This window comes from Plecotus auritus, assembly GCF_963455305.1.
Source record: "Plecotus auritus genome assembly, chromosome: 2".
In the NCBI taxonomy this organism is placed as follows: Eukaryota; Metazoa; Chordata; class Mammalia; order Chiroptera; family Vespertilionidae; genus Plecotus; species Plecotus auritus.
Genome location: NC_137771.1, coordinates 30,675,715 through 30,697,985, shown reverse-complemented (window position 1 = coordinate 30,697,985; position 22,271 = coordinate 30,675,715). Strand labels below are relative to the sequence as shown.

The following is a 22,271-nucleotide window of genomic DNA, read 5'->3' as shown; positions in this document are numbered from 1 at the left end:
AGATAAAGCAAGAACAAGTGAAGCACCAGAGAGAAGGAGATGGTGATAGCAAGACTAAAAGAATATGAGCATGAGTGTGAGAACTGTATGGCTTCAAGGTGCTTATGGTCTAGTAAGAGAGGAAACAGATGCACACATAGGACTGAGTTACCTCATGAACCTTCAGAGCCTTTCTAGGGTTTTGAGATATAAGATTTAATAATTACCTTGTAAAGAAGAGACATCTGTATCCCACTACATAGCTAATAAGTTGGCACAAAGTTTTTACTCGTTTCAAAAAAAAAAAAAAATGCAGCAAACTACCACATACTATTTTCTGGGTATGTCAGTAAACTAAAACATCTTAAAACAGGTTAATCACCATTCCAATGAACTTTATGAGTTTGTCTAAATTACTTATTTTGATTCTGTTGACTCTCTGGGAATTTGACAACCTTTTTTTCATATATTTAGAGGGCTAGTCAATGATTTTGAAACAAATTGATACAATAAAATGTTGACTCAAAAATTCTATCAATGAGAACTGGCAGTATCAAGAATTTCATATAGAACTTCCCAATAAGCATCTTCCAATTTCTCCAGAGAAATATTTTCTTCTAACTTGTAAAAGAACACTGTAGATTCAGCTTTCAAGCTGACAAATTTATATCTTTAAATTCAACCATATAAAATTTTATTGTTATTATAAAGGCAAATTAAATGTATTACTCAATGACATTTCAAAAGTGTTTTTAAAAATGTAATTACTTTGTTAGTCACAGTGTTGATTGCCAGAGTTGGAGAGGCACTTCCCGAAATAATACACTCCATTCCCAAAGAATCTGAATCTATGCTATATGGAGTTGAGGCCTAAAATACAAGAACAAAATAAGTAATTATTAGCTCATATATCCAGCAACTTCAATACAATTTGAAGGTATGTCATCAAATTCTCCAACATTCAGTTTTGTACTTTGTTTCTGAAAATGAACTTAAACAACTAGGGAACAATGGGAAGACAAATGGACATCCGAATGACCTTGTGGAACAGAGCTGGTTATCCATCTGATCCACTATCAGCTTGGACTTTTACCTGAGAGAAATAAACCACTCTGGTTTAAGCCTCTCCCGGTTTTTTTCTTCCTTTGTTAGTGCAATCGAACAATATCCTAAATATCGAAACTTCATATACAGTGTTTATGAAACCAGCATGGATGTGAAATCAATATAGATGGTTTTCTACATTTAATATTTTGGATATTGTGACAACTCCTCTCTCCCCCCCCGCCCCCCTCTCTGTCCTCTCACCCTCCACCTCTCTCTCTCTCCCTTCTCTCCCCTCTCTCTTTCTCTCTCTCAATAGACAGTTTTTACTGCTTTGGTGAGCCCTCAAGAGTTTTCAACTTCAATGCTGAAAGTTAAAGGAGGACGGATATAAACAATATGTGGCTATGATGCTAGTTCTGTGGACATTCCCTCTCTGGCAAAAAATATTTGTCCCACACAAGACCCAATCGAACACTTACTTTTAAAATATATTGGATGAGAAAGCGCAACTTCACTGAGACACATTTCTAATATTAATCTACTCATCACTTAATTGCTCAGCATAAATTTTTTTCATCTGATAATCTACAAAGGTAGGGAACAGGTTTCTTGAATGAAATGAAAAAGGGAAAGATAGGGGGGCTGTAAGAGATCAACCAAAAGACTTGTACGCATGCATATAAGCATAACCAATGGATACAAGACACTGGGGGGGGGGGTGGGGGGGCAGGTAAAGGCATGTACTGGGGGGAAGGGAAGGCCGGGGGAGGTCAATGGGGAAAAAAAAAAGGAGACATATGTACTACTATTTGTAATACTTCAAACAATTAAAAAAAAATAAAAATTTAGAAAAAGGGAAAGATAAAGATCACCCTAGAAGGTAGAATCTAGCACTTACGTGCTGGGTACACATTGAGAGTGAGGTGAAAATTGAAAAGGGCTTCAGAAATGCCAGTAGAAGAACTACAAGTATGCCTCAATTTTGGTGCCAGCCAACTTAGCTATACCTAAATTAACGTAACCTTACTTTAGTAAGTTACAAATATTATGTTCCTCTACTTCAACTCAGTCATCGCAGTCCAGACTACTGTTTCACTATTTAATTCTCACTAATCCCCACTGGTAAGAGGAAACAAGCCTCTGTTGTGTGATTTCGTGCAAACTGCTCAACCTTTACATATTTATTAAGACTGGTTTTGGAGCTCGACATGTGCTATATCTTGGTGAATGTCTGTGTGTACTTGAAAAAAAAAAATAGGTATTCTATAGTTGTTTATATCAGTGTTCTCTGATATCAATTAGATCAAGGCATTTGATAATGTATTCCAATGTTCTTTACTGATTTTTTAAAATTGATTTTAGAGAGAGGAAGAGAAAGGGAGAGAGCAATAGAAACATCAATGAGAGAGAATCATTGATTGGCTGCCTCCTGCACGCCCCCTACTGGGGAATCAAGCCAGCAACCCGGGCAATTGCCTGGATTCAAACCATCATGACCTCCTGGTCCATGGGACACTCAACCACTGAGTCACAATCCCCAGGCCTACCTGATTTTTATTTATTAGCTTTGCTTCATGTATTTTGAAGATCTGTTGTTAGTCACATTCCCATTTACAATTGTTATGTCTTCATCGATAATTCCTTTATCAAATGTTTTTAAATTTCTGATATACTCTGACTTAAAAAGTCTGTTTTATATGACATTAACCCATTGTACGCGATAAGCATCTGTAGACGAAAGCTGCAGACCTCTCCCACCCACCACGCGCGTCTATAAAAAAGAAATGTTTTCCCTAAGTGGCAGCCCTGACCAACTTTAAAATCATTTTTGTGAGAATTTTCAACAGAAAATATTCAAGAACACCCGAATTGTGAGTAATATATTTATTTTTATAATATTCATTGCAAATTTATTTAAATTCAAAATATCATGGTGTGTGGGGATGGTTTCCGTTTTGGACGCGTGGTAATTAACTGGTTAATATAGTCATTGCACCCTTATGCTTACTGTTTGTATGGCATATATTTTTCTATGCATTACTTTCAACTTATCTGTATCTGAAGTCATGACTCTTGTAGACCACATTTAGCTGAGTCTGCTTTTTTAGCATCTCTGACAATCTCTGCCTTTTTACTGGCATGTTTAGACCATTAACATTTATGTAATTGTTGGTACTGTTAGATTTGCATCTAAATTGTTTTCTGTTTCACCTCTATGTTTTTAGTTCCTTTCTTCCACCCTTTTAGATTTAGATATATTTTAGTATTCTAATTTATCTATTGGCTTTTAGGTATACCTCAAACTAGGTTTACTGTGCTGAATCTGAAAAATAGCATCTATGGAAGCCCTACAGCTTATGTCATACTTAGGGGTGAAAGACTAAACACTTTTTCCCTTGCGAATGAAAAAAAGGCAAGGATGCCCACTTCACCACTCCTATTCAACACCCTACTGGAAATTCTCGTCACTGTGGGAAGACACAGGGGAGAGGAGAGTGAGGGACAGGAAAACTGTCTATTTGCAGGTGACAACTGTTTATACAGAAACTCCCAAGGTATCTTCAAAACAACTACTAGAACTAACAAGATTATAGGATACAAGGTTAATATAAAAAAATAATTACATTTTTATATACTAGCATCAGGCAATTGGAAAATGAATTTTTAAAAAGTATATAGCATCTAAAAACAAAATATTCAGGATTAAGTCTAATGGAAACATCCAAGTTCTCTATACTGAAAACTAAAAACATTCCTCAGAGGAATTATAGACCTCATGAATGGAAAAATAGTATGTTTTCATAGCTTGGAATAATCAATACTGTTAAGATGTCAATTCTCCCCAGATCAGGATTGCCTAGAATAAGAATGAAAGGAGGCATAATTTACGAAAGGACATGAGAAAAGTTGGGGAATGATGGAAATGTTCATTTGACAATGGTGATAATTTCACATATCAAAACTCCTCAAATTTTAAGCTTTAAATATTCAATTAACTGTACATAAACTATCTCTATTGTTTTTAAAAAAACACACTAAATCCTACCCATTCATAAAAATAAAAATGACCTCTCATGGAAAACTTCCTGATCTACATCTCTAATTTAACAGGATTTCTCTTAACTTTAAAATTCCCAGAAAATTCTATCTACACTAATAAAAGAGAAACATGCAAACTGACCATACCTTCGTGACTCCCACAAGCCAATCAGGAGTGAGTATGCAAATTAACCCAACAAAGATGGTGGGTTAATTTGCATACACAGGCGCCAAATGGCCGGGGGTGGGACGCTCACAGGCGTTCTGCACCACCCCAGCAGCTCCGGGCCTCTGGGCAGCATGGGAAGGCAGAAAGGCAGCTCCAGGACGGATCGAAGGAGGTGCTGGCAGCCAGGGGAAGGGAGGCCCATTCTTGTACGAATCTTCATGCATCGGGCCTCTAGTTTACACATATCTCTTGGAGGCAACATGTAGTGTCTCCCACATAATGTATACCCAGTACATGTTTGCCAAATTGAAATAAATGCTTTTTCCACTCTGTGAGTTCTAAGAGTAGAATGTAGATTGCACTCCTTTCCTTTGCTCACTTATACCTTTAAACTCACTCAGACTTAGCCTCAGAGAAGGAAGACACACAGTAGGGCATCATTTAATCCACAAAAAACACTCTGAGTAATAATGGAAAAAACTGAGACACAAATAGCACAAAGACAATAGGCTCAAACATACACAGCAAGATGTAGAGTATCCTGCCTAGAAGAATATTCTCTTTTCTATTTATCCATCCATCCTCCCATTATCTTCCTGATTAAACTTGTAATCATCTTTGAACTATCACACACACTAAAAGAAAAAATGTGTATTCTCCCATCTTTGTTCCAATAAAAGCTGGAAAATTGGGAAATTATGTGTTCTTTACAGGGTCAATATGTTTACGATAGTAAGTTTATATAGCTATCTGGCCTTTACCTCCTCAAATAATGCCTACACAATGTGTTAGAAGATTTAAGCAAAACTGTCCAGGGCAATTTCCTCTTGCTCTCCCTGCTTCTACCCCACACAGCAGCTAAAGTAATCTTGTTAAAATGTAAATCACATTATGTCACTACTTTGCTTATGTCCCTCCAATGGCTTTCCACCTCCCTCAAAATAAAGCCCAAGTCTTTTACAATGGCATAAAAGGCCCTAACACAATCTTCCTCCTGCTCCTACTGCTTACTTCTCTAATGTCAAGTCCTCTTACTCTTCCCTCCTCACACATACTAGTCTATTCACAGTGTCCTCTTGTCTTCATGCCAAGTATGTTTCTACCTCAGAGCCTTTTTGCACGTGTGGGATTTCAGAAGAGATTCCCAGACCTATATAGCTAGCAATCCACTCATATTTACATATAAAGAAACCATGGCCATATATTTATAAAACTATGACCAGAAAAATTAAACATCTAAGTTATAACAAATAACTTTAAAACTAGGTCTCCTAACTTCCAGGCTATAAGTATTTCCCCTAAATCGTGTACTTAAAATAAAAGTGATACCTCATGACTTTGTAACATGACTTGGTTTTGCTCATAATTTTACTATGTTCTTAAACTAACAGAGGAACTTCAGATCATTAAATGCTGATAAAATATAATACAATGTAAAGGGTTTTAAAAATAATTTCCTTTTCCTACCACCAGCTTTACCCCATCCTAACCACTGATCAGAAATTTTACATTTCTAGCAGGGGCATTATTTCCCATTTATAATTCTTTCAAAGCACTTTACCTGTGCTAAGCATACAACAGAAACAGTAGACTTAGCAAAGTCTTTAACTACAGCCCTTTTAACTACTTTCTTAACAGTAATACATTTGTCCACTTAGTTATTTTAAAATTTGAATGAGGCACTTAGTCAAACACTAAGCAGTGACCAGGAAGAAGAGTCTTTGAATTACAAGAAATTACATACTCCAAAAGATGTACCTTCTAATTTAAGAAGAACAGATATGCCCATACACACCTTGAAAAGACAAAAAGGTGTTTGTTTTTTAAAGGATTTCCTATGTTTGGGGTGGGGGTGGGATCCAATTTAATAACTAAGTCAAAGGCTATGAAAATGTAGAAGGCTGTGAAAAATCAAAAAACAAGGGTACACAGAGATCTGATAACACACATACACACTCCACCAATAGAAAAAACAAGGCATATAGCAAACACTGTCAGAACGCAACCATCTCCCCTCTAGTTTCATTTCTACACTCTGAAGGCTGTTTACTATAAACATCTGTAACTCTCTGCCTAATGGCTTTTTTCCAGTTGGGGAGGATGCTTTGGCTTTGTGCAGAGCAGGCCCGAAGTGCAAAAAAGCTAATGTCCCTAGTAGCATCACTCACTCAATGAGCGGTAAGAGATGATAAATAAATATACCAGCTCATTGTCCCACAGTTCTAAACTGCCTCCCAGAGTTCCCAGAGGGACTGAGCTCCAAGTGTTCACAATAGTAACTGACTTGATAATTGCCCCACTTTCCTAGGATCAACCCTCAAACTACCTGTGATCAATCCTTATCTACCTCTGGGGGAACTCAAATCATGACAGTTATCTTTTCCTTTCTCAAAAGAAATGTCTCCTGGGATAGGCATGAAATCTTCCTTTAACAGAATACTTTCAAACTTTTTGGTCACAGGACCTCTTTAAACTAGTAAAAAATTATTGAGGATCCCAAAGAGCTTTTGTTTATGTGAGTTATAGCTATTGATATTTACCTATTAGAAATTAAAACCGATACAAAATTTATTCATTTAAAATGCATAATGCATTGCATGTTAACATAAATATTGTTTTGTATAAAAAATATAGTCTCCAAAACAAAAACAGAGTTTTTTTAAAAATTGCTTTAATAATTGGCTTACTGGAAAACCATTAGATTTTCATATCTGCCTCAGCATTCAATCTGTAACAAAATCATAGGTCATGTAATCTCTGGAAAAATTAATGAGTAAAAAAGGCAAGGAACATCTTAATATTAATGTGAACATAGCTTTGACCTTGTGGACCCCCTAAAAGGGCCTCACACACTGAGAACCACTACTTTAGCATAACAGGTTCCTATCCAGTGGTCGGCAAACTCATTAGTCAACAGAGCCAAATATCAACAGTACAATGATTGAAATTTCTTTTGAGAGCCAAATTTTTTAAACTTAAACGTCTTCTAACACCACTTCTTCAAAATAGACTTGCCCAGGCCGTGGTATTTTGTGGAAGAGCCACACTCAAGGGGCCAAAGAGCCGCATGTGGCTCGCGAGCCGCAGTTTGCCGACCACTGCTATAGGCAATGAATAACACTGCACAATAGCCAAGACACATGATTAAGTTTTAAAAGGGGGGGAGGGGCAATCAAAGAATGAACCAAGAATATGTTTTTGTGATTATCAACATGATAAAAGAGATAAACTGAACTAATGTGGTGCTCATTCTCTCAAAGCATTTCTTCTATTCTTGACACCAGTTCCCTTGAAATAGTATAATTGCTTGCCAATCTTAAAACGAAACATCCATAGGCAATATCAAGCTAATTCTGCTTTTTCACTATCCTAAGCAGCTTCCAGTAGATAAGCCACTTTTAACCACTAGTCTAGTTACTCTTTCACACTGTCAATGACCCTCATTATCTGCCATTTCTGTTAACTTATGAATACTTATTATTATTCTCACTAGAGGCCCAATGCACGAAATTCATGCCAGAGTAGGCCTTCCTTCCCCCACTGCCAGCACCCGGCTTCTCTCCAGCACCCGGGACCCAGGTTTCCCTCCAGCCGCCGGCAGGCACTCGGGCTTCCCTTGCAGCCCCAGCTTCGTCCGGAAGGATGTCCAGTCTAATTAGCATATTATACTTTTATTATTATAGATAACAAATAATGACATTTATTATTATTCATTAGTAAATACTTAATAAATACCATTTATTCATTAATAAATAATCAATATATCTTTTGGTTGAACTGAACAGACAAGGCCAAATTAAAAAGCAAAATGCAGAAGGTCATGCTTTCAGTCAAGATGGAAGAGTAGATAAATGTGGTACTCACATCCTCTCACAATCACATCTAAATTACAATTAAAACTACAGAACAACCATCATTCAGAACTGCCTGAAATCTAGCTCTACAGAAGTCTTATAACTAAGGATATAAAAAAGAAGCCACATCAAGACTGGTAGGAAAAGCCCTGGCCAGATAGCTCAGTTGGTTAGAGCACTGTCCCCATACGCCAATGTTGTGGGTTCAATAAATACCCCAGTAAGGACACATACAAGGCTCAATCAATGAATGCATAAATAAGTGTAACATCAAATCAATGTTTCTCTTTCTCTCATCCTCTCTCTGGCCTCCCCTTCCTCTCTCTAAAATCAATTTTTTTAAATGACAAAATTAAAATTAAAAAAAGACTTGTAGGAGGCGTGGCGATACTAAACAGGCTGGTCCCACACCAACATGTGGTTTGCAGAGGTTCCCCCCGCCCAAGGAGGTCACAGTTTGAGTTTTGGGCTTGATCCCTGGTGGGGGGCATGCAGGAGGCTGCCAATCGATGATTCTCTCTCATCATTGATGTTTCTATCTCTCTCCCTTCCTCCCTCTGAAATTGATTTTTTTTAAAACATATTTAAAAAATCTATTGTCTTTCTTGAATTCTATGTTCCAGCCATACTAACCTGTCAGTTCCTTTAAATTTAGGGAACGCTTTTTAACCACTAGTTTTTCCCACATAAGTTCAGCTTACTCTTTCACACTGTCAATCACCCTCATTACCTGCCACTTCTGTTCATTTAACAGATCTTCACTGAGATATCAGTTCTTTAAGGAAACTTTTCTGAGTCTGAAAAGTTTTAGTCTCCTAAGACTAAATTTTACTTCTCTGCTATATGGTCCCACAGTTCTCAAGACCCTTATCTTTAGGGTAACCACATTATTTATCATCTAAATGCTATTTTGAGAATGAATGGGTTAATAACACTGAGGAACACTGTCACCCTACCATATCAGTTTATCTTTCCTGCTTAAGTGAAAGCTTCATAAGGAGAGAGTATGGGTCTGTCTCTATTTCCCTAACACTTAACTCTATGCTTACAAAGTAGGAGGTGTGCTCTCAATCTCCCAATGAATAGCATGACTTATGCAAATTAATGTGAAAAAGGGAAAACTCAAACAGACAAAATGAACTACCCCATCCTGATACTTTTCCACCTCTGTATCATATCTTAACCAAGGCCTTTTATCTCATGCTTCACTACTCACCCCACCCCTCATCAGAATAAACGTTATGGGAGCAGAGAATGTCTGTTTTCCTAATTGCCGTTGTCCCAGCACCCAGAATTATGCCTGCTCATGGCACTCAATACTAAATACTAAATGTTGTTCTACCTTGTCCTGCCTATCTTAATCTGAAAGTTCAGCCACATAACCCATGAAACCTTCCCAGATAATCACAGTAAAACAGCCTCTCCTTACTCTGTAAACAATGATATTTTATGTCTTTCTTATAATACTTTCCATACATACTTTACCTTTGTGCTAGAACTGTCTTATCCTATCTCATTTTTCTTAGTATACCCCAGAGCATCCAAGCATAATGCCTGACACAGTATCTACAGAACAAATATCTGTCAAATTAAATTGGTAAAATGACAGCACTACAGACAATTACAGGTATGTTTTGAAACCTGATACCACGCTAATTTTCTAGAGAACTTTCTCATTTATGTACACATCCCTAGCCCAGGCCATTACCATTTTACCAACTAGACTACTGCAACTCCATCTACTCAGCGTTGAGGGGGTTTAGAACAAGCCACTGTAGAATGTGCCAATTGTTTGTGAATTATTTTGAGCTGAAGGCAATAAAGACCCAACAGAGTCAGCAAAAGCTTTTCACATCCTCCTAACTGCCTAAAGGAAATTAGAAAGGTGGCCTGTACCAATAAGAGAATTATTACCAAAGATAACTTTATATCTAAGAGGCTTATCTGCATGGCACAGCAAACATCTATTTACCAAACATTTGCTTTTCCCACCTTCCTGTGAATTGTTTTTCTCCCTTTTGACGATCCCTTTCCCACTCCCTCTCCCTCTCCCTCTCCTTAGCCTCAATTGCTTGGCTGCTTGTGAGTCTCATACTTTCGTGGTGTTCCCATATGTACATACCTAATTAAACTGTCTCCTAGTAACTCTGTCTTTTATTACAGGGAGTTTAGAACAAATTTATTTGACCAAATGTCTACTGTTTCTTTCATCTTACCGTATTCCCTTTGACCTGATTCTGCAAACATTTACTAATACTTAGTATGAGCTGTAAAAATCACTAACACTGGAGATATATAGTTCCTCTGTTCTTAGAGGATCACAGCCTAACAAAGGAAACAAATACTGAAACAATATCTACAAAGTGTGAGAAATCCTATAAAAGAACATTGGAAAAGTTCTACAAGAATGTGAATGAGTAAATGAGGAAAAGCTTCACAATGTACTTAACATTTGAAATGGGTCTTGAAGAAAAGTAGGGTAAAATGTATATGTATATGTATATGTATATGTATGTGTGTGTGTGTGTGTGCGCGCGCGTGAGAGAGCGCGCGCGCTGAAATGCTGGAAAATGTACAGTGAGAAAGGTGAAAGGTAAAGTTAATGTCTGGTGACAGTCTAAGTGTTTACTAAAAATATCTATACTAATAAAAGGGTAATATGCTAATTAGAGCAGACATCTTCCGGACAGCCATTCAGAAAAAGCCACAGTGGCTGCAAGGCCCGGGGCTCAGGCAGCCACAGCAGCCCGCAGTGGCAGCAGCAGTGGGGTGATGGGGGTGGCGCCTTCCCCTGGTCGGTCCTGTCGCCTCCCGCAGATGGAGGGCAGCCATCAGTAGGACATCTCCTGAGGGCTCCCGGACTGTGAGAGGGGGCAGGCTGAGCTGAGGAACCCCCCAGTGCACGAATTTTCAAGCACCGAGCCTCTAGTGTTACAATAAACAACTTAGGATACTAACTAGAGCTCCTTTTTCTCCTTCATCTTGCAAATTAATCTTTAAGCGTGAATTACAAGTAAGAATTGTCTTACAAATATCACATACACTTAACAGATTTTGTGTATAAAATAATTATTACATAGTTGGAAGAAGGAAAAAGCATTTGAAAGATAATCAGGAAAACTCAATTTAATTAGACTGTATGCAGTAAAAAAGAATAGTTTTGTTAACTAAAACCAACCCTCAGTGTTGCACATGCCAGAGGAAAGAGTCTAAAATTAAAACTCAAGAAACCTGGATTTGAGTCTCAGACAACAGTTGTTCCCTAATTACAAAAACAACCAACACACCTTTTACTTAATTCCTAAGCTGCCCATCTCACCTGAGTTAAGATAAAAAAAAATAATGAATTTGAAAGTGATTTGAAAAAATAGAAAATGCTATACAGATTAAATATTATCTTCATTACAGTCATACTTGCTGTATTGAAAATGAACCTTTAAAATCTATATTTCTGACATAGTAACACAAACTAAATAAAGAGCTTTTACCCGTTCTACAGATCGTGCTCTCTTCTTTGGCCGAGTAGGCAGCGCATCTTCCTTCGGATTGGTGTCTATTGCCCAATAGGACCCCTAAAGGTAAAGAAATAAATTATATTAACAATATACCCCAGCAACTCTATTATCATTAAAATGGATTGTTACAATCCTATGCCCCAAAAGCAAACATTTTGCAAATACAACAAAAGTAACATGAGAGCCCAGCCAACATGGCTCAGTGGTTGATCATCGACCCTATGAACCAGGAGGTCACAGTTCAATTCCTGGTCAGGGCAAATGCCTGGGTTGCGGGCTCGATCCTGATCCCCAGTGTGAGGCATGCAGAAGGCAGCTGATCAATGATTCTCTCTTATCATTGATGTTTCTTTTCTATCTCCCTCTCCCTCTCCCTTCCTCTCTGAAATCAATATATATATTTTAAGTAGCATAAGAGAAACACTAATTTGGAACTGAAAAAAGTCAAGTTCATATGGGAAAAAAGTTCATTTATAACTAAGTTATTAAAGAAGAAAAAAAATCACAGATCTGAAGAAGCCAAGTTCAAGAACTTCTGCCATAGCCAAATAAAATGAGATGATCAACTGAACGCATTTAAAAATATATGCTAATTCTTTTTTTAAAAAATTGACTTCAGAGTAGAAGGGAGAGGGAGAGAGAGATAGAAATATTAATGATGAGAGAGAATCATTGATTGGCTGCCTTGTGCACGCCCCACACCGGGGATCGAGCCCACAACCCAGGCATGTGCCCTTGACCGGAATCGAACTCTGGACCCTTCAGTCTGCAAGCCAAAGCTCTATCCATGGAGCCAAACCGGCTAGGGCTATATGCTAATTCTTAATTGAACACATGATAATTACAACAGCATATGACATTCAAGTCTAATAGAATTTTATGTATAAAGATAATTTCATGGGACTTCATAATTCTGTAATACTGCATGATGAAAACTTTGCTGAATGACTAAATGGATGAGAATAATAACACTCATTTTTTTTTTTTTTTTGTCCGTAGAAATATATAATTAACTCAGTATTTCTTTGGTTTGGAAAAATTAATCTAGGATATCATCAACTCAACTTAACCATCGTAATTACAGTCTTGAGTGTTGCTGTCTCTATGTTCACCTTCTGATTCTACTGAAAATAGTAAACCATTTTCCTGTTAATTTTCTTTTTAAATCCTCACCCAAGGATTATTTTTCCCACTGATTTTTTTTTTTTTTTTTAAAGAGAGTGAAACATCGATGTGAGAGAGGCATGACCAGTTGCTTCCTTGACTGGGGCCATGGATCGAACCTGCAACCCACGTACATGCCCTTGACCAGGAATTGAACCCTACTGAGCCACATCGGCCAGGTATCAATTTTCATTTATCATTATGAGCAGGAAAATAAATCTCAACTATGTCCGATGAAAGCTAAAAGAAAAAAAAAAAAGACTTAAAATGTCATACTTTGGACAACACAATAAGAAAACTGAAGAACAATAGTGGTGATTTCATTACTACATCATTCAATCATTCTTTTGTATTCTTGTTATTTTAGTATTTGGGCATGATGGGGAAAAACTGATGGGTATTTATGAAATAATTCTTAAGATAATGAAATCATTTCAAGATTTAGGCCAAATAAGATCACGAAAATACCATATTGCATGTTAGATTTATAAATGAATCACATATGGTAATTGCAAGATGGAATAAGTTTTGTTCTAGTTTTTTTAAAATATTAAATTTTCTATTTGCTCTTTTGGAAAGAAATCTAAGAAAAAACGTAAGTCATAAAATAATCACCTTTACAAATGAGAACTGCTCAAAATTGATACTCAAAAACTAATTGGACCCTGCTGGTACACTGAGGATTAAATATAATACATATGAAATATTCTCTCCAAGAATTTTGACACATATTGTTTTGTATTAATCTTATTCTTTCTCAACTCCTACAATTTCTACCAAAGAATAAGCATACAAATATTTGGCAAATCTGAAATTTTTAAATATAACAACTTTTATTTAATTATTGAAGAGAGCTGTGTCTACAAAAGATAAATAATTTGGGTAATTATAAAGTTTTATTCTTTCATTTAACATTTGCTAAGTTTCTACTCTGCACAAGAAAAGCAAATAAAAATAACAATAGCTAAAATATTTTTAGAAAAGCTTATTATCAAAAATAAAATGTAAGAACAAGCTATATCAGAACATAACCTAATCATCTAACCCAGTGGTCGGCAAACTCATTAGTCAACAGAGCAGCAAACCGCGGCTCACAAGCCGCAGTTTGCCAACCACTGATCTAACCCAACAACTGGGTTTGAAATGACACATGCTTAATCATCCAAATTGGCTAAACTTCTCAAACTGTGGGCAGATACCAGAAAGGTGACAATCTTTCTCTTAATGACAGTTCATGTATGTGCTGGTCACAATGCTCAATCTGAAGTCTGGTGAAAGAGACAGAAAAGATATCTGCATGGTTAAGTCTCACCATTTTCATGTCTTTGCTCAAAATTCACTTTCTCAAAGAATGTACCTTACTTATTCTTTTGAAAATTGCAACCCACACCTCAATCTACTTTATCTACCCTAACTTTTATATAGTGTTTACTAGAGGCCACGAATTTCGTGCACGGGGGGTGGGAGGTGTCCCTCAGCCCAGCCTGCACCCTCTCCAATCTGGGACCCCTCGAGGGATGTCCGATCGGGCCTAAACGGGCAGTCGGACATCCCTCTCACAATCCAGGACTGCTGGCTCCCAACTGCTCGCCTGCCTGCCTTCCTGATTGCCCCTAACCGCTTCTGCCTGCCAGCCTGATCACCCCCTAACCACTCCCCTGCCAGCCTGCCAGCCTGTTTTCCCCTAAATGCCCTCCCCTGCAGGCTTGGTCCCCCCCAACTGCTCTCCCCTGCAGGCCTGGGTCCTCCCCCCCCAACTGCCTTCCCCTGCCGGCCTGGTCCCCCCCAACTGCTCTCCCCTGCAGGCCTGGGTCCCTCCCAGCTGCCTTTGCCTGCAGGCCTGGTCACCCCCAACTTCCCTCCTCTGCCAGTTTGGTCACCCCTAACTGCCCTCCCCTGCAGGCTTGATCGCCCCCAACTGTCCTACCTTGCAGGCCTGGTCCCTCCGAACTGCCCTCCCTTGCTGGCCATCTTCTGGTAGCCATCTTGTGTCCACATGGGGGCAGGATCTTTGACCACATGAGGGCATCCATCTTGTGTGTTGGAGTGATGGTCAATCTGCATATTACTCTTTTATTAGATAGGATAGAGGCCTGGTGCACGGGAGGGGGCCAGCTGGTTTGCCCCGAAGGTTGTCCCGGATCAGGGTGGGGGTTCCCTTGGGGCGTGGGGCGGCCTGGGCGAGGGGCCTGTGGTGGTTTGCAGGCCGGCCACTCCCCCTGGTGACCCAAGCGGAGGCCCTGGTATCTGGGGTTTATTTATCTTCTACAATTGAAACTTTGTAGCCTGGAGCAGAGCCAAGCCATCTGCTTGCTCTGTGGCGGCAGCCATTTCTGTTGGATTTATGTATCTTCTATAATTGAAATTCTGTAGCCTTAAGCTGAGGCCTGGGCCGGCCAGGGTGTGCGGAAAGCTTGGCTTCCTCCATCACCGGAAGCAACCCTAGCCTCCTGCTCTTTCCAGCTCTGTGGCTGCCACCATTTCTGTTTGGTTTTATGTATCTTCTATCATTGAAACTTTGTAGCCTTGAGTGGAGGCCTAGGCCAGCAAGGGCAGGTGGAAAGCTTGGCTTCCTCCATTGCTGGGGAAACCCAAGCCTCCCTCCTGCTCTCCGTGGCCGTAGCCATCTTGGTTGGGTTTATTTGCATATTCGCTCCTGATTGGCTGGTGGGTGTGACTTGTGGGTGTAGCGGAGTGATTGTTAATTTGCATATTACTCTTTTATTAGGTAGGATAATTGTCTCACATTCTACATAATTTATGTATTTATTTTGTCTATTGTCATCCTCCCAAAAGGCTATAAGTCTTTGAAGACATGCATTTTTTCCCTGTTCTGTTTGCTGATGCATTCCAAATGTCTAGAATAGTGACTAACACATAACAGGAATGTAAGTTATCACCACAAAGTGCTAAGATAAGTGAGCTGAATCTTCAAGGATGATCATGCTCAGATATGATAGAAAACAGAGGGGAATAAAAGCAATTTTAGGCAGGAGAAAATAGCTCTTATTCAATAAGCATTTTTAAGCATTTGCCTGCCATAAACATCTATAGACCAACTTTAAAATCATTTTTCATGAGAAAAATGGAAAATATTCAAGAACACCCGAATTGTGGGTAATATATTTATTTTTATAATATCCATTGCAAATTGATTTTTAAATTAAGTTCAAAATATCGTGGCATGTGGGAATAGTTTCCATTTTAGACGTGTGGCAGTTAACTGGTTAATATTCATGGACTCCCAGGAAGTCTGTGGACAGGACTCAGGGGCTCCATTAAGTTGGGTAAGAAGAAAATGCATTTCTTTCCATTATGAATGTAAGAGCAAACCACAGTTTAGCAATACCTAAAAAACAGTTTGTTTCCTATCACATTTTATCTCAAAATGTCATTTTATTCCTCATTACTTATTTCTACTTTTATTTAATGTTACCATATTAAATTTTGTTCAATTTTATAATTTAATGTTACCGAGGAAGCATAGATTACTGTATCACAAACTTATTAATAGTGTTTTCATAACAATTTTAATGTAGCTGCTTCTCTTTTTAATCCTGTATATTCTGGTTTACACCTTTAAAAATAATATTATTCTAAGAAAGAGTTTCACAGGCTTCATAGAAGTGCCAAATGGAGTCATGGCATAAACTAGTGTAAAGATTCTGGTGCTAAAGTCATAGACATATGAGAGAGAATAAGACATTAAGAAAAACTGTTTATCTGGCTAGGTTAAAAAAAAAGGACCTAAAGAGAATTTAAAAATTCCTTTTTTTCTTTTTTGTTTTACTTGAATGTTATTTATTTCTTTCAATTAGGTGGCATACTGATTCTAAGTTTTCTTGTAATTAATTCATAAATCCTGAAAATTCATTAAAAATATATTACTGATACCAAACAATCCAAATTTCAAATCTTAAGAACCTTTATAGCCCTTATTTTTTTAACTTCTTTACAAACTATCACAACTAGGCAGCAGTGAAAGAAGTTGTGCTAGTACACTATTTATAATCATTTTTATGTACAAGCTTTACATAATGAAGAGTGGGCCAACAACTTTTAAGAAATCTTGATCTCTGAACCTAGTATATCATATGAAAATTTCTGTTTATGAATAGACTTCCTCACTAGACCAGAAGTTTTAATGTCAGTGATATCTTTTTTTTTTTTAATATATTTTATTGATATTTCACAGAGAGGAAGGGAGAGGGATAGAGAGCTAGAAACATCGATGAGAGAGAAACATCGATCAGCTGCCTCCTGCACGCCTCCCACTGGAGATGTGCCCGCAACCAAGGTACATGCCCTTGACCGGAATCGAACCCGGGACCTTTTAGTCCGCAGGCCGACGCTCTATCCACTGAGCCAAACCGGTTTCGGCAGTGATATCTTATTTACCCTTGTATCTCCACAGCTACGGGGCCTATAGATACTATAGCTCTACCTTTTTTTTATATAAACCCCACATTTTATTCCTGGAAGCCTTGTAATTGTGGGAATGTAAAATGGTGCTGCCACTTTAGAAAAGTTTGGCAGTTCCTTAAAAGATTAAACATATGACCCAGCAATTCAACTCTTAGAGAAATAAAAACATATCCAAGAGAAATTATGTCCACAAAACTTATATACACAAATGATCATAGTAGCATTTTTCCTAATAGCCCAAACTGAAAACAATACAAATGGCCCATCAACTGATGAACAGATATAATTGTGATATATTCATACAATGGCCATTTCATTCAGTCGTACTCCTACATGCTATAACACAGATGACTCTGAAAACCTTATACTAAATGAAAGAAGCCAGACACAAAAGACCATATATCATTATGATTTCATTTATATAAAATATCCAAAATAGGCAAGTCTACAGAGATGGAAAGTAAATTAGTAGTTGCCAGAAGCTTGAGGGGTGGAGGGTGACTGTTAAGTACAGAGTTCTTTCTGGAGTGATAAAGTGAAAATGTCCTGAAATTAGATACTAGTTATGATTGCACAACTCTGAAAATATACTAGAAACCACTGAATTATATACTTTTAAATGGTAAATGTATGGTATGTGAATTTTATCTCAATAAAAATACTCTCTTAATTAAGAAAAAAACATGAATCAAGAAGCTCTAACCTAATGCAGTGGTAGACAGTCACTTGTCACCAAGCAAAATCAGTGGTATTGTCCAGAAAGAACTCTGGTCTCTTGATTTCTGGTTGTTTCCTGGCTTTACTTTGGACCATATCAGTTTTTTATAAAAGTTTTCAATAGTCATTAATGTCACAAAAAGTTAAGCAATTCACCTACTTGAAGAATAAGAATTCCAAAGATACTCTCAGATTCAAAATATCTGAGTTAATGTTAAATAAATTCTTGATCCCTGCCTTCCTGATCAAAAGAAAGGGTCTGAATAAAAAGAAGCAAAATGACATTTTCTAGAACACCTAACACCAGTCTTAATTTAAAACAGGAGGATTAATGTACAATTAGAAATGTTTCTTTAAGGACAGAACAACTACTTCTTAGTTCATTAGGAAACATAATTCTTGTGATAAACATTAAGCATCTACTACTTATATGAGATATTAAAGACCCAATCCTTGTCAAGAAAAAACTCAGGCAGGAGTGGAATAGATAAAAATAAAGGTAGTACAGCCCAGCTGGTGTGGCTCAGTGGTTGTATAAGAATTTCCTAGTAGTTTGCTCATAATAGCCCAAAACTAAAAATAATACAAATGTCCACCTACAGATAAATATAAAAAAGATTGTGCTATAGCCCGGCTGTTGTGGCTCAGTGGTGGAGCATCAAACCCATGAACCAAGAGGTCAATGGTTGGATTCCAGGTCAGGGCTCAATCCCCAGCAGGGGGCATGCAGGAGGCAGCAGATTGATGTTTCTCTCTTTCTCTCCCTCTCCTTTCCTCTCTCTAAAATTAATTAAAAATATATTTTAAAAGATAAAAATAAAAATACAGGTAGTATATCATTCAGGAGCATTAAGAGTGGTGTGCTCAAAGAGCTATGAAAATAAAAAGAGGTAAAAATAGGGAGAAAAGGTGAGAGGGGAGAAAAAAGGAAGGCTACCTCCCTTCAGAGTAATGCTGACCTTTGAGCTGGGTGGGTATTAAAGGATGAGTAAGATGAAAAGAAATACTATTTTAGATACAATGAAGAGTATGGGCAAAAATATGAAAATATAAAACTGCATCATAAATGCAAGATAAATAATGCAATATAGCTTGAATATCAAGTTTAGAGGCAAGAAGCTGAGAGCTGAAGTTGAAAACGGTGTTTTTACCTGTGTACCAGGCAACAATGTAGAAAATGGAGCAAAGACAAGCAGAGATTAAAGAAAGGAGACCAGTTGGAGGTGACAAAGTAATCCAAGTTATTTATCATTAAATACTTATTTTAAATCTCATTTCTTGTAATTACTTTGTTTTCACATAAAACCTCAGTATCTCAAAACATCAAATGATAATAGATCAGGACTGTATCTTCTTATTATAAAAACCCACAGTGAATCAGTGGCTCACTGTTTCATATCATATATTCAGGAGCTAGCTGGGGATAACAGACACCCCAATGTTCCAATATCAAGCAATTGGTTGAACACATCTCACCAATGATCTCTGAACATATACAGAAAAGATGAAATGGAAATTCTAGACTTAAATCATCCAATGATTGGGAAAAAGTTCACCAGATGTACTTAACAACAAGTAGGACAGTCAAAGAGCCAGATACCTCAAAGATAGATCAGTAAAAAATTATTCCATTTCAGGAATAAAAGAAAAAGGGGGAAAATCAGTAAAGAAAGCCTCAATGACCTATGAAACAATGTCAAAGAGTCTATCATATTTTAATTGGATACTAAAAGGAAAGAAGAAAAAAATAAGACCATAGTTCTTAAAAAATAATAATGGCCAAAAATATCCCACATCTGGATGAAACCTCTTGTTATTGATCCTAAAAGAAGTCCCAAACAGAAAATATACAAGAAAATTAAAGGTACGTCAAACTGTTTAAATCTAAATTTAAAGAGAAAATTCTTGATAGTTGCCAAAGAAGGGATGGGGTCTGGAGAGGGCACATTGCATACAGGGAAATAAAAATATGACAGGTGACTTTTTACCAGAAATAGTGGAGGCCAAGGAAAAATCTTCCAAGTTCTGAGAGGTGGAGAAAACCCTGCAAACTCTTAAGATTCCATATCCAGGTCGAAACCAAGATGGCGGCATAGGTAAGCACCTAAACTGCTGCCTCACACAACAATTTCAAAACTACAACTAAAAGACAGAATGGACACCATCCAGATCCACAGGAAAGCTGGCCGAGTGAAAATTCTACAACTAGAAGGAAAGAGAAAAGCTCACAGAGAATTGGAGGTACAGCAAAGGGTCTTTGTGCGCGCAGAGAGGAAGGGCGGCTGAGAGCCTGGCTGACTTTCTCTGGCGGAAGGGGGAAGGAAGCCCCTGACCGCACTGAACCCCAGTTCTGACTGCACTGAACCCCAGTCCCGGGCGAAACCCCGTGGACCCAGGCTCATACAGGGGGCGTCTGGACTATCAGGTAGAGAGAAAGGCACCGGGAGACTCCGAGACCCGGGAGAGACCCGGGGGAGCCCCGGCAGGCAGGGTTCTGGAGGTGCGCGCGCCAGTGTGCACAAAGGCTGTGGAGGTTGCCACAGGCTTTCCCTAGCAGAAGGGAGTCCGAAGCTCCTGACTGCACTGAACCCCAATTCTTACTGCACTGAACCCCAGTTCCAGGCGAGCCCCTGGGGACCCGTGCTCTTACGGGGAGGAATCTGGACTCTTGGGCAGAGACTCGGGAGCCGGGGAAGGCAGAGGTCTGCAGGCGCGTGCATGCCAGTGCACACAAAGACTGCGGAGGTTGCCACAGGCTTTCCCTAGTGGAAGGGAGTCAGAAGCTCCTGACTGCACTGAGCCCCAGTTCTGACTGCACTGAACCCCAGTTCCAGGCAAGCCCCTGGGGACCCACGCTCTTGTGGGGGGAATCTGGACTCTCGGGCGGAGACTCGGGAGCCAGGGAAGGCAGAGGTCTGCAGGCGCGCACACGCGCAAGGGCAAGGCTGACTAGAAGCCAAGACTGTCTGCTCCGCCCTGAGACTCCACCCCATCCAAGCTGAGCACAGAGGCTATTGCAATTTGGCAAGTCTAATCCTATAAGGCTGTCTCCAGCACCGAACTTCTCTACCAGCGTAGGCATAGCTGATCCTTACAGCCAACTGACCTGGAGGTCAATTCCTTATAATCTTCCATCTACAAAAGCAACTGTTCTATTATTCAAGAGAAATGCAAACACATGCCCACAGAAAACTTGTACAAAAATTTCCTAGTAACTTGTTCATAATAGCCCCAAAATGAAAATGTCCACCAACAGATAAACAGATAAAAAAGATTGTGCTATAGCCTGGCCAGTGTGGCTCAGTGGTTGAGTGTCGACCTATGAACCAAGAGTCAAGTTCAATTCCTGGTCAGGGTACATGCCTGGGTATGGGCTCAAACCCCTGTAGGAGGCATGCAAAAGCAGCTGATTGATATTTCTCTCTCTTTGATGATTCTATCTATCCCTCTCCTTTCCTCTCTCTCTAAAAAAGTCAATAAAAACTTATTTTTTAAAAAAGATTGTGGTATATTCATACAATGGAACACTACTTAATAAGAAGAAACTAACTAACATATCTAATAGCATCACAGACATTATACTGAGTGAAACAAGCCAGACATAAATAGAGCATATACCAAATGATTCCCACTTAGGTGAAGAGTTCAATAATGTGAGGTTTATGTGAACTAATCTACTATGGATAAACCTAAGAACTTAAATAAATATCACTATCTAAAGCTGGGGCCTGTATATAATTGTTTGAAGGATTGAAATAATGCATGTAAAATATCTAATCTATAAAGCAATATATAAATGTAAATATTATTATTAATTCATATCAAGAATTCTGGTACAACAAGCTAATGTCCTTCTGAAGAAAAAGACTACAATGTTTTGATTTGTAAAATCCCAAAGAAAAATCACAACTAGAATTGTACAGCTTTGAACACATATTCAAAAAATGAATCAACTGCCAACTTCAAGATACCCTAAAGCAAAGATTAATTCTAGAGCAGAAAAAAGTGGCACCCAATTAAAAACTAGGCAGCATTCTTAAATTACAAAGTATCACTTCAAATAAAATACATTTTAACTATTCCAATAATTTATTTCTGATAGTTTTGTCAACACAAAATATTCTGCTCTATCACACACTAATGTGACTTTTAACAGCCCCCAGATTAAAAATAGCCTAGTAAAACTGCTATTATCTGATTAAATACAAGTAAACCCAAGAAGTTAATACTAACTTCATATTGCTATGGAAAGCAGTCCCTATCATAAATAGCCTACCATTCCAAATGGCTAAATCTGTAAATTTTATGTTTTAACTAACCCTACTGCTCAGTGGTAAAGTGAATCATCCATCACAGACTATT

At 38.2% G+C, this 22,271-nt stretch overlaps 1 protein-coding gene across 3 annotated transcripts in view; it reads right to left on the bottom strand.

Annotated features, from left to right (window-relative positions):
* FOXJ3 (forkhead box J3) overlaps positions 1–22,271 on the bottom strand; it is a 123,963-nt gene that overhangs the window by 30,396 nt on the left and 71,296 nt on the right. For 2 of the 3 annotated variants that reach the window (XM_080652857.1, XM_080652858.1), the window contains exons 5-6: positions 11,577–11,660; positions 748–849 (exon numbers count right to left, since the gene is read on the bottom strand). In XM_080652857.1, coding sequence (XP_080508983.1) covers positions 748–849; positions 11,577–11,660 — 186 coding nt within the window. The remainder of the gene's footprint in view (positions 1–747; positions 850–11,576; positions 11,661–22,271) is intronic. The other variant, XM_080652859.1, reaches the window with a different exon arrangement.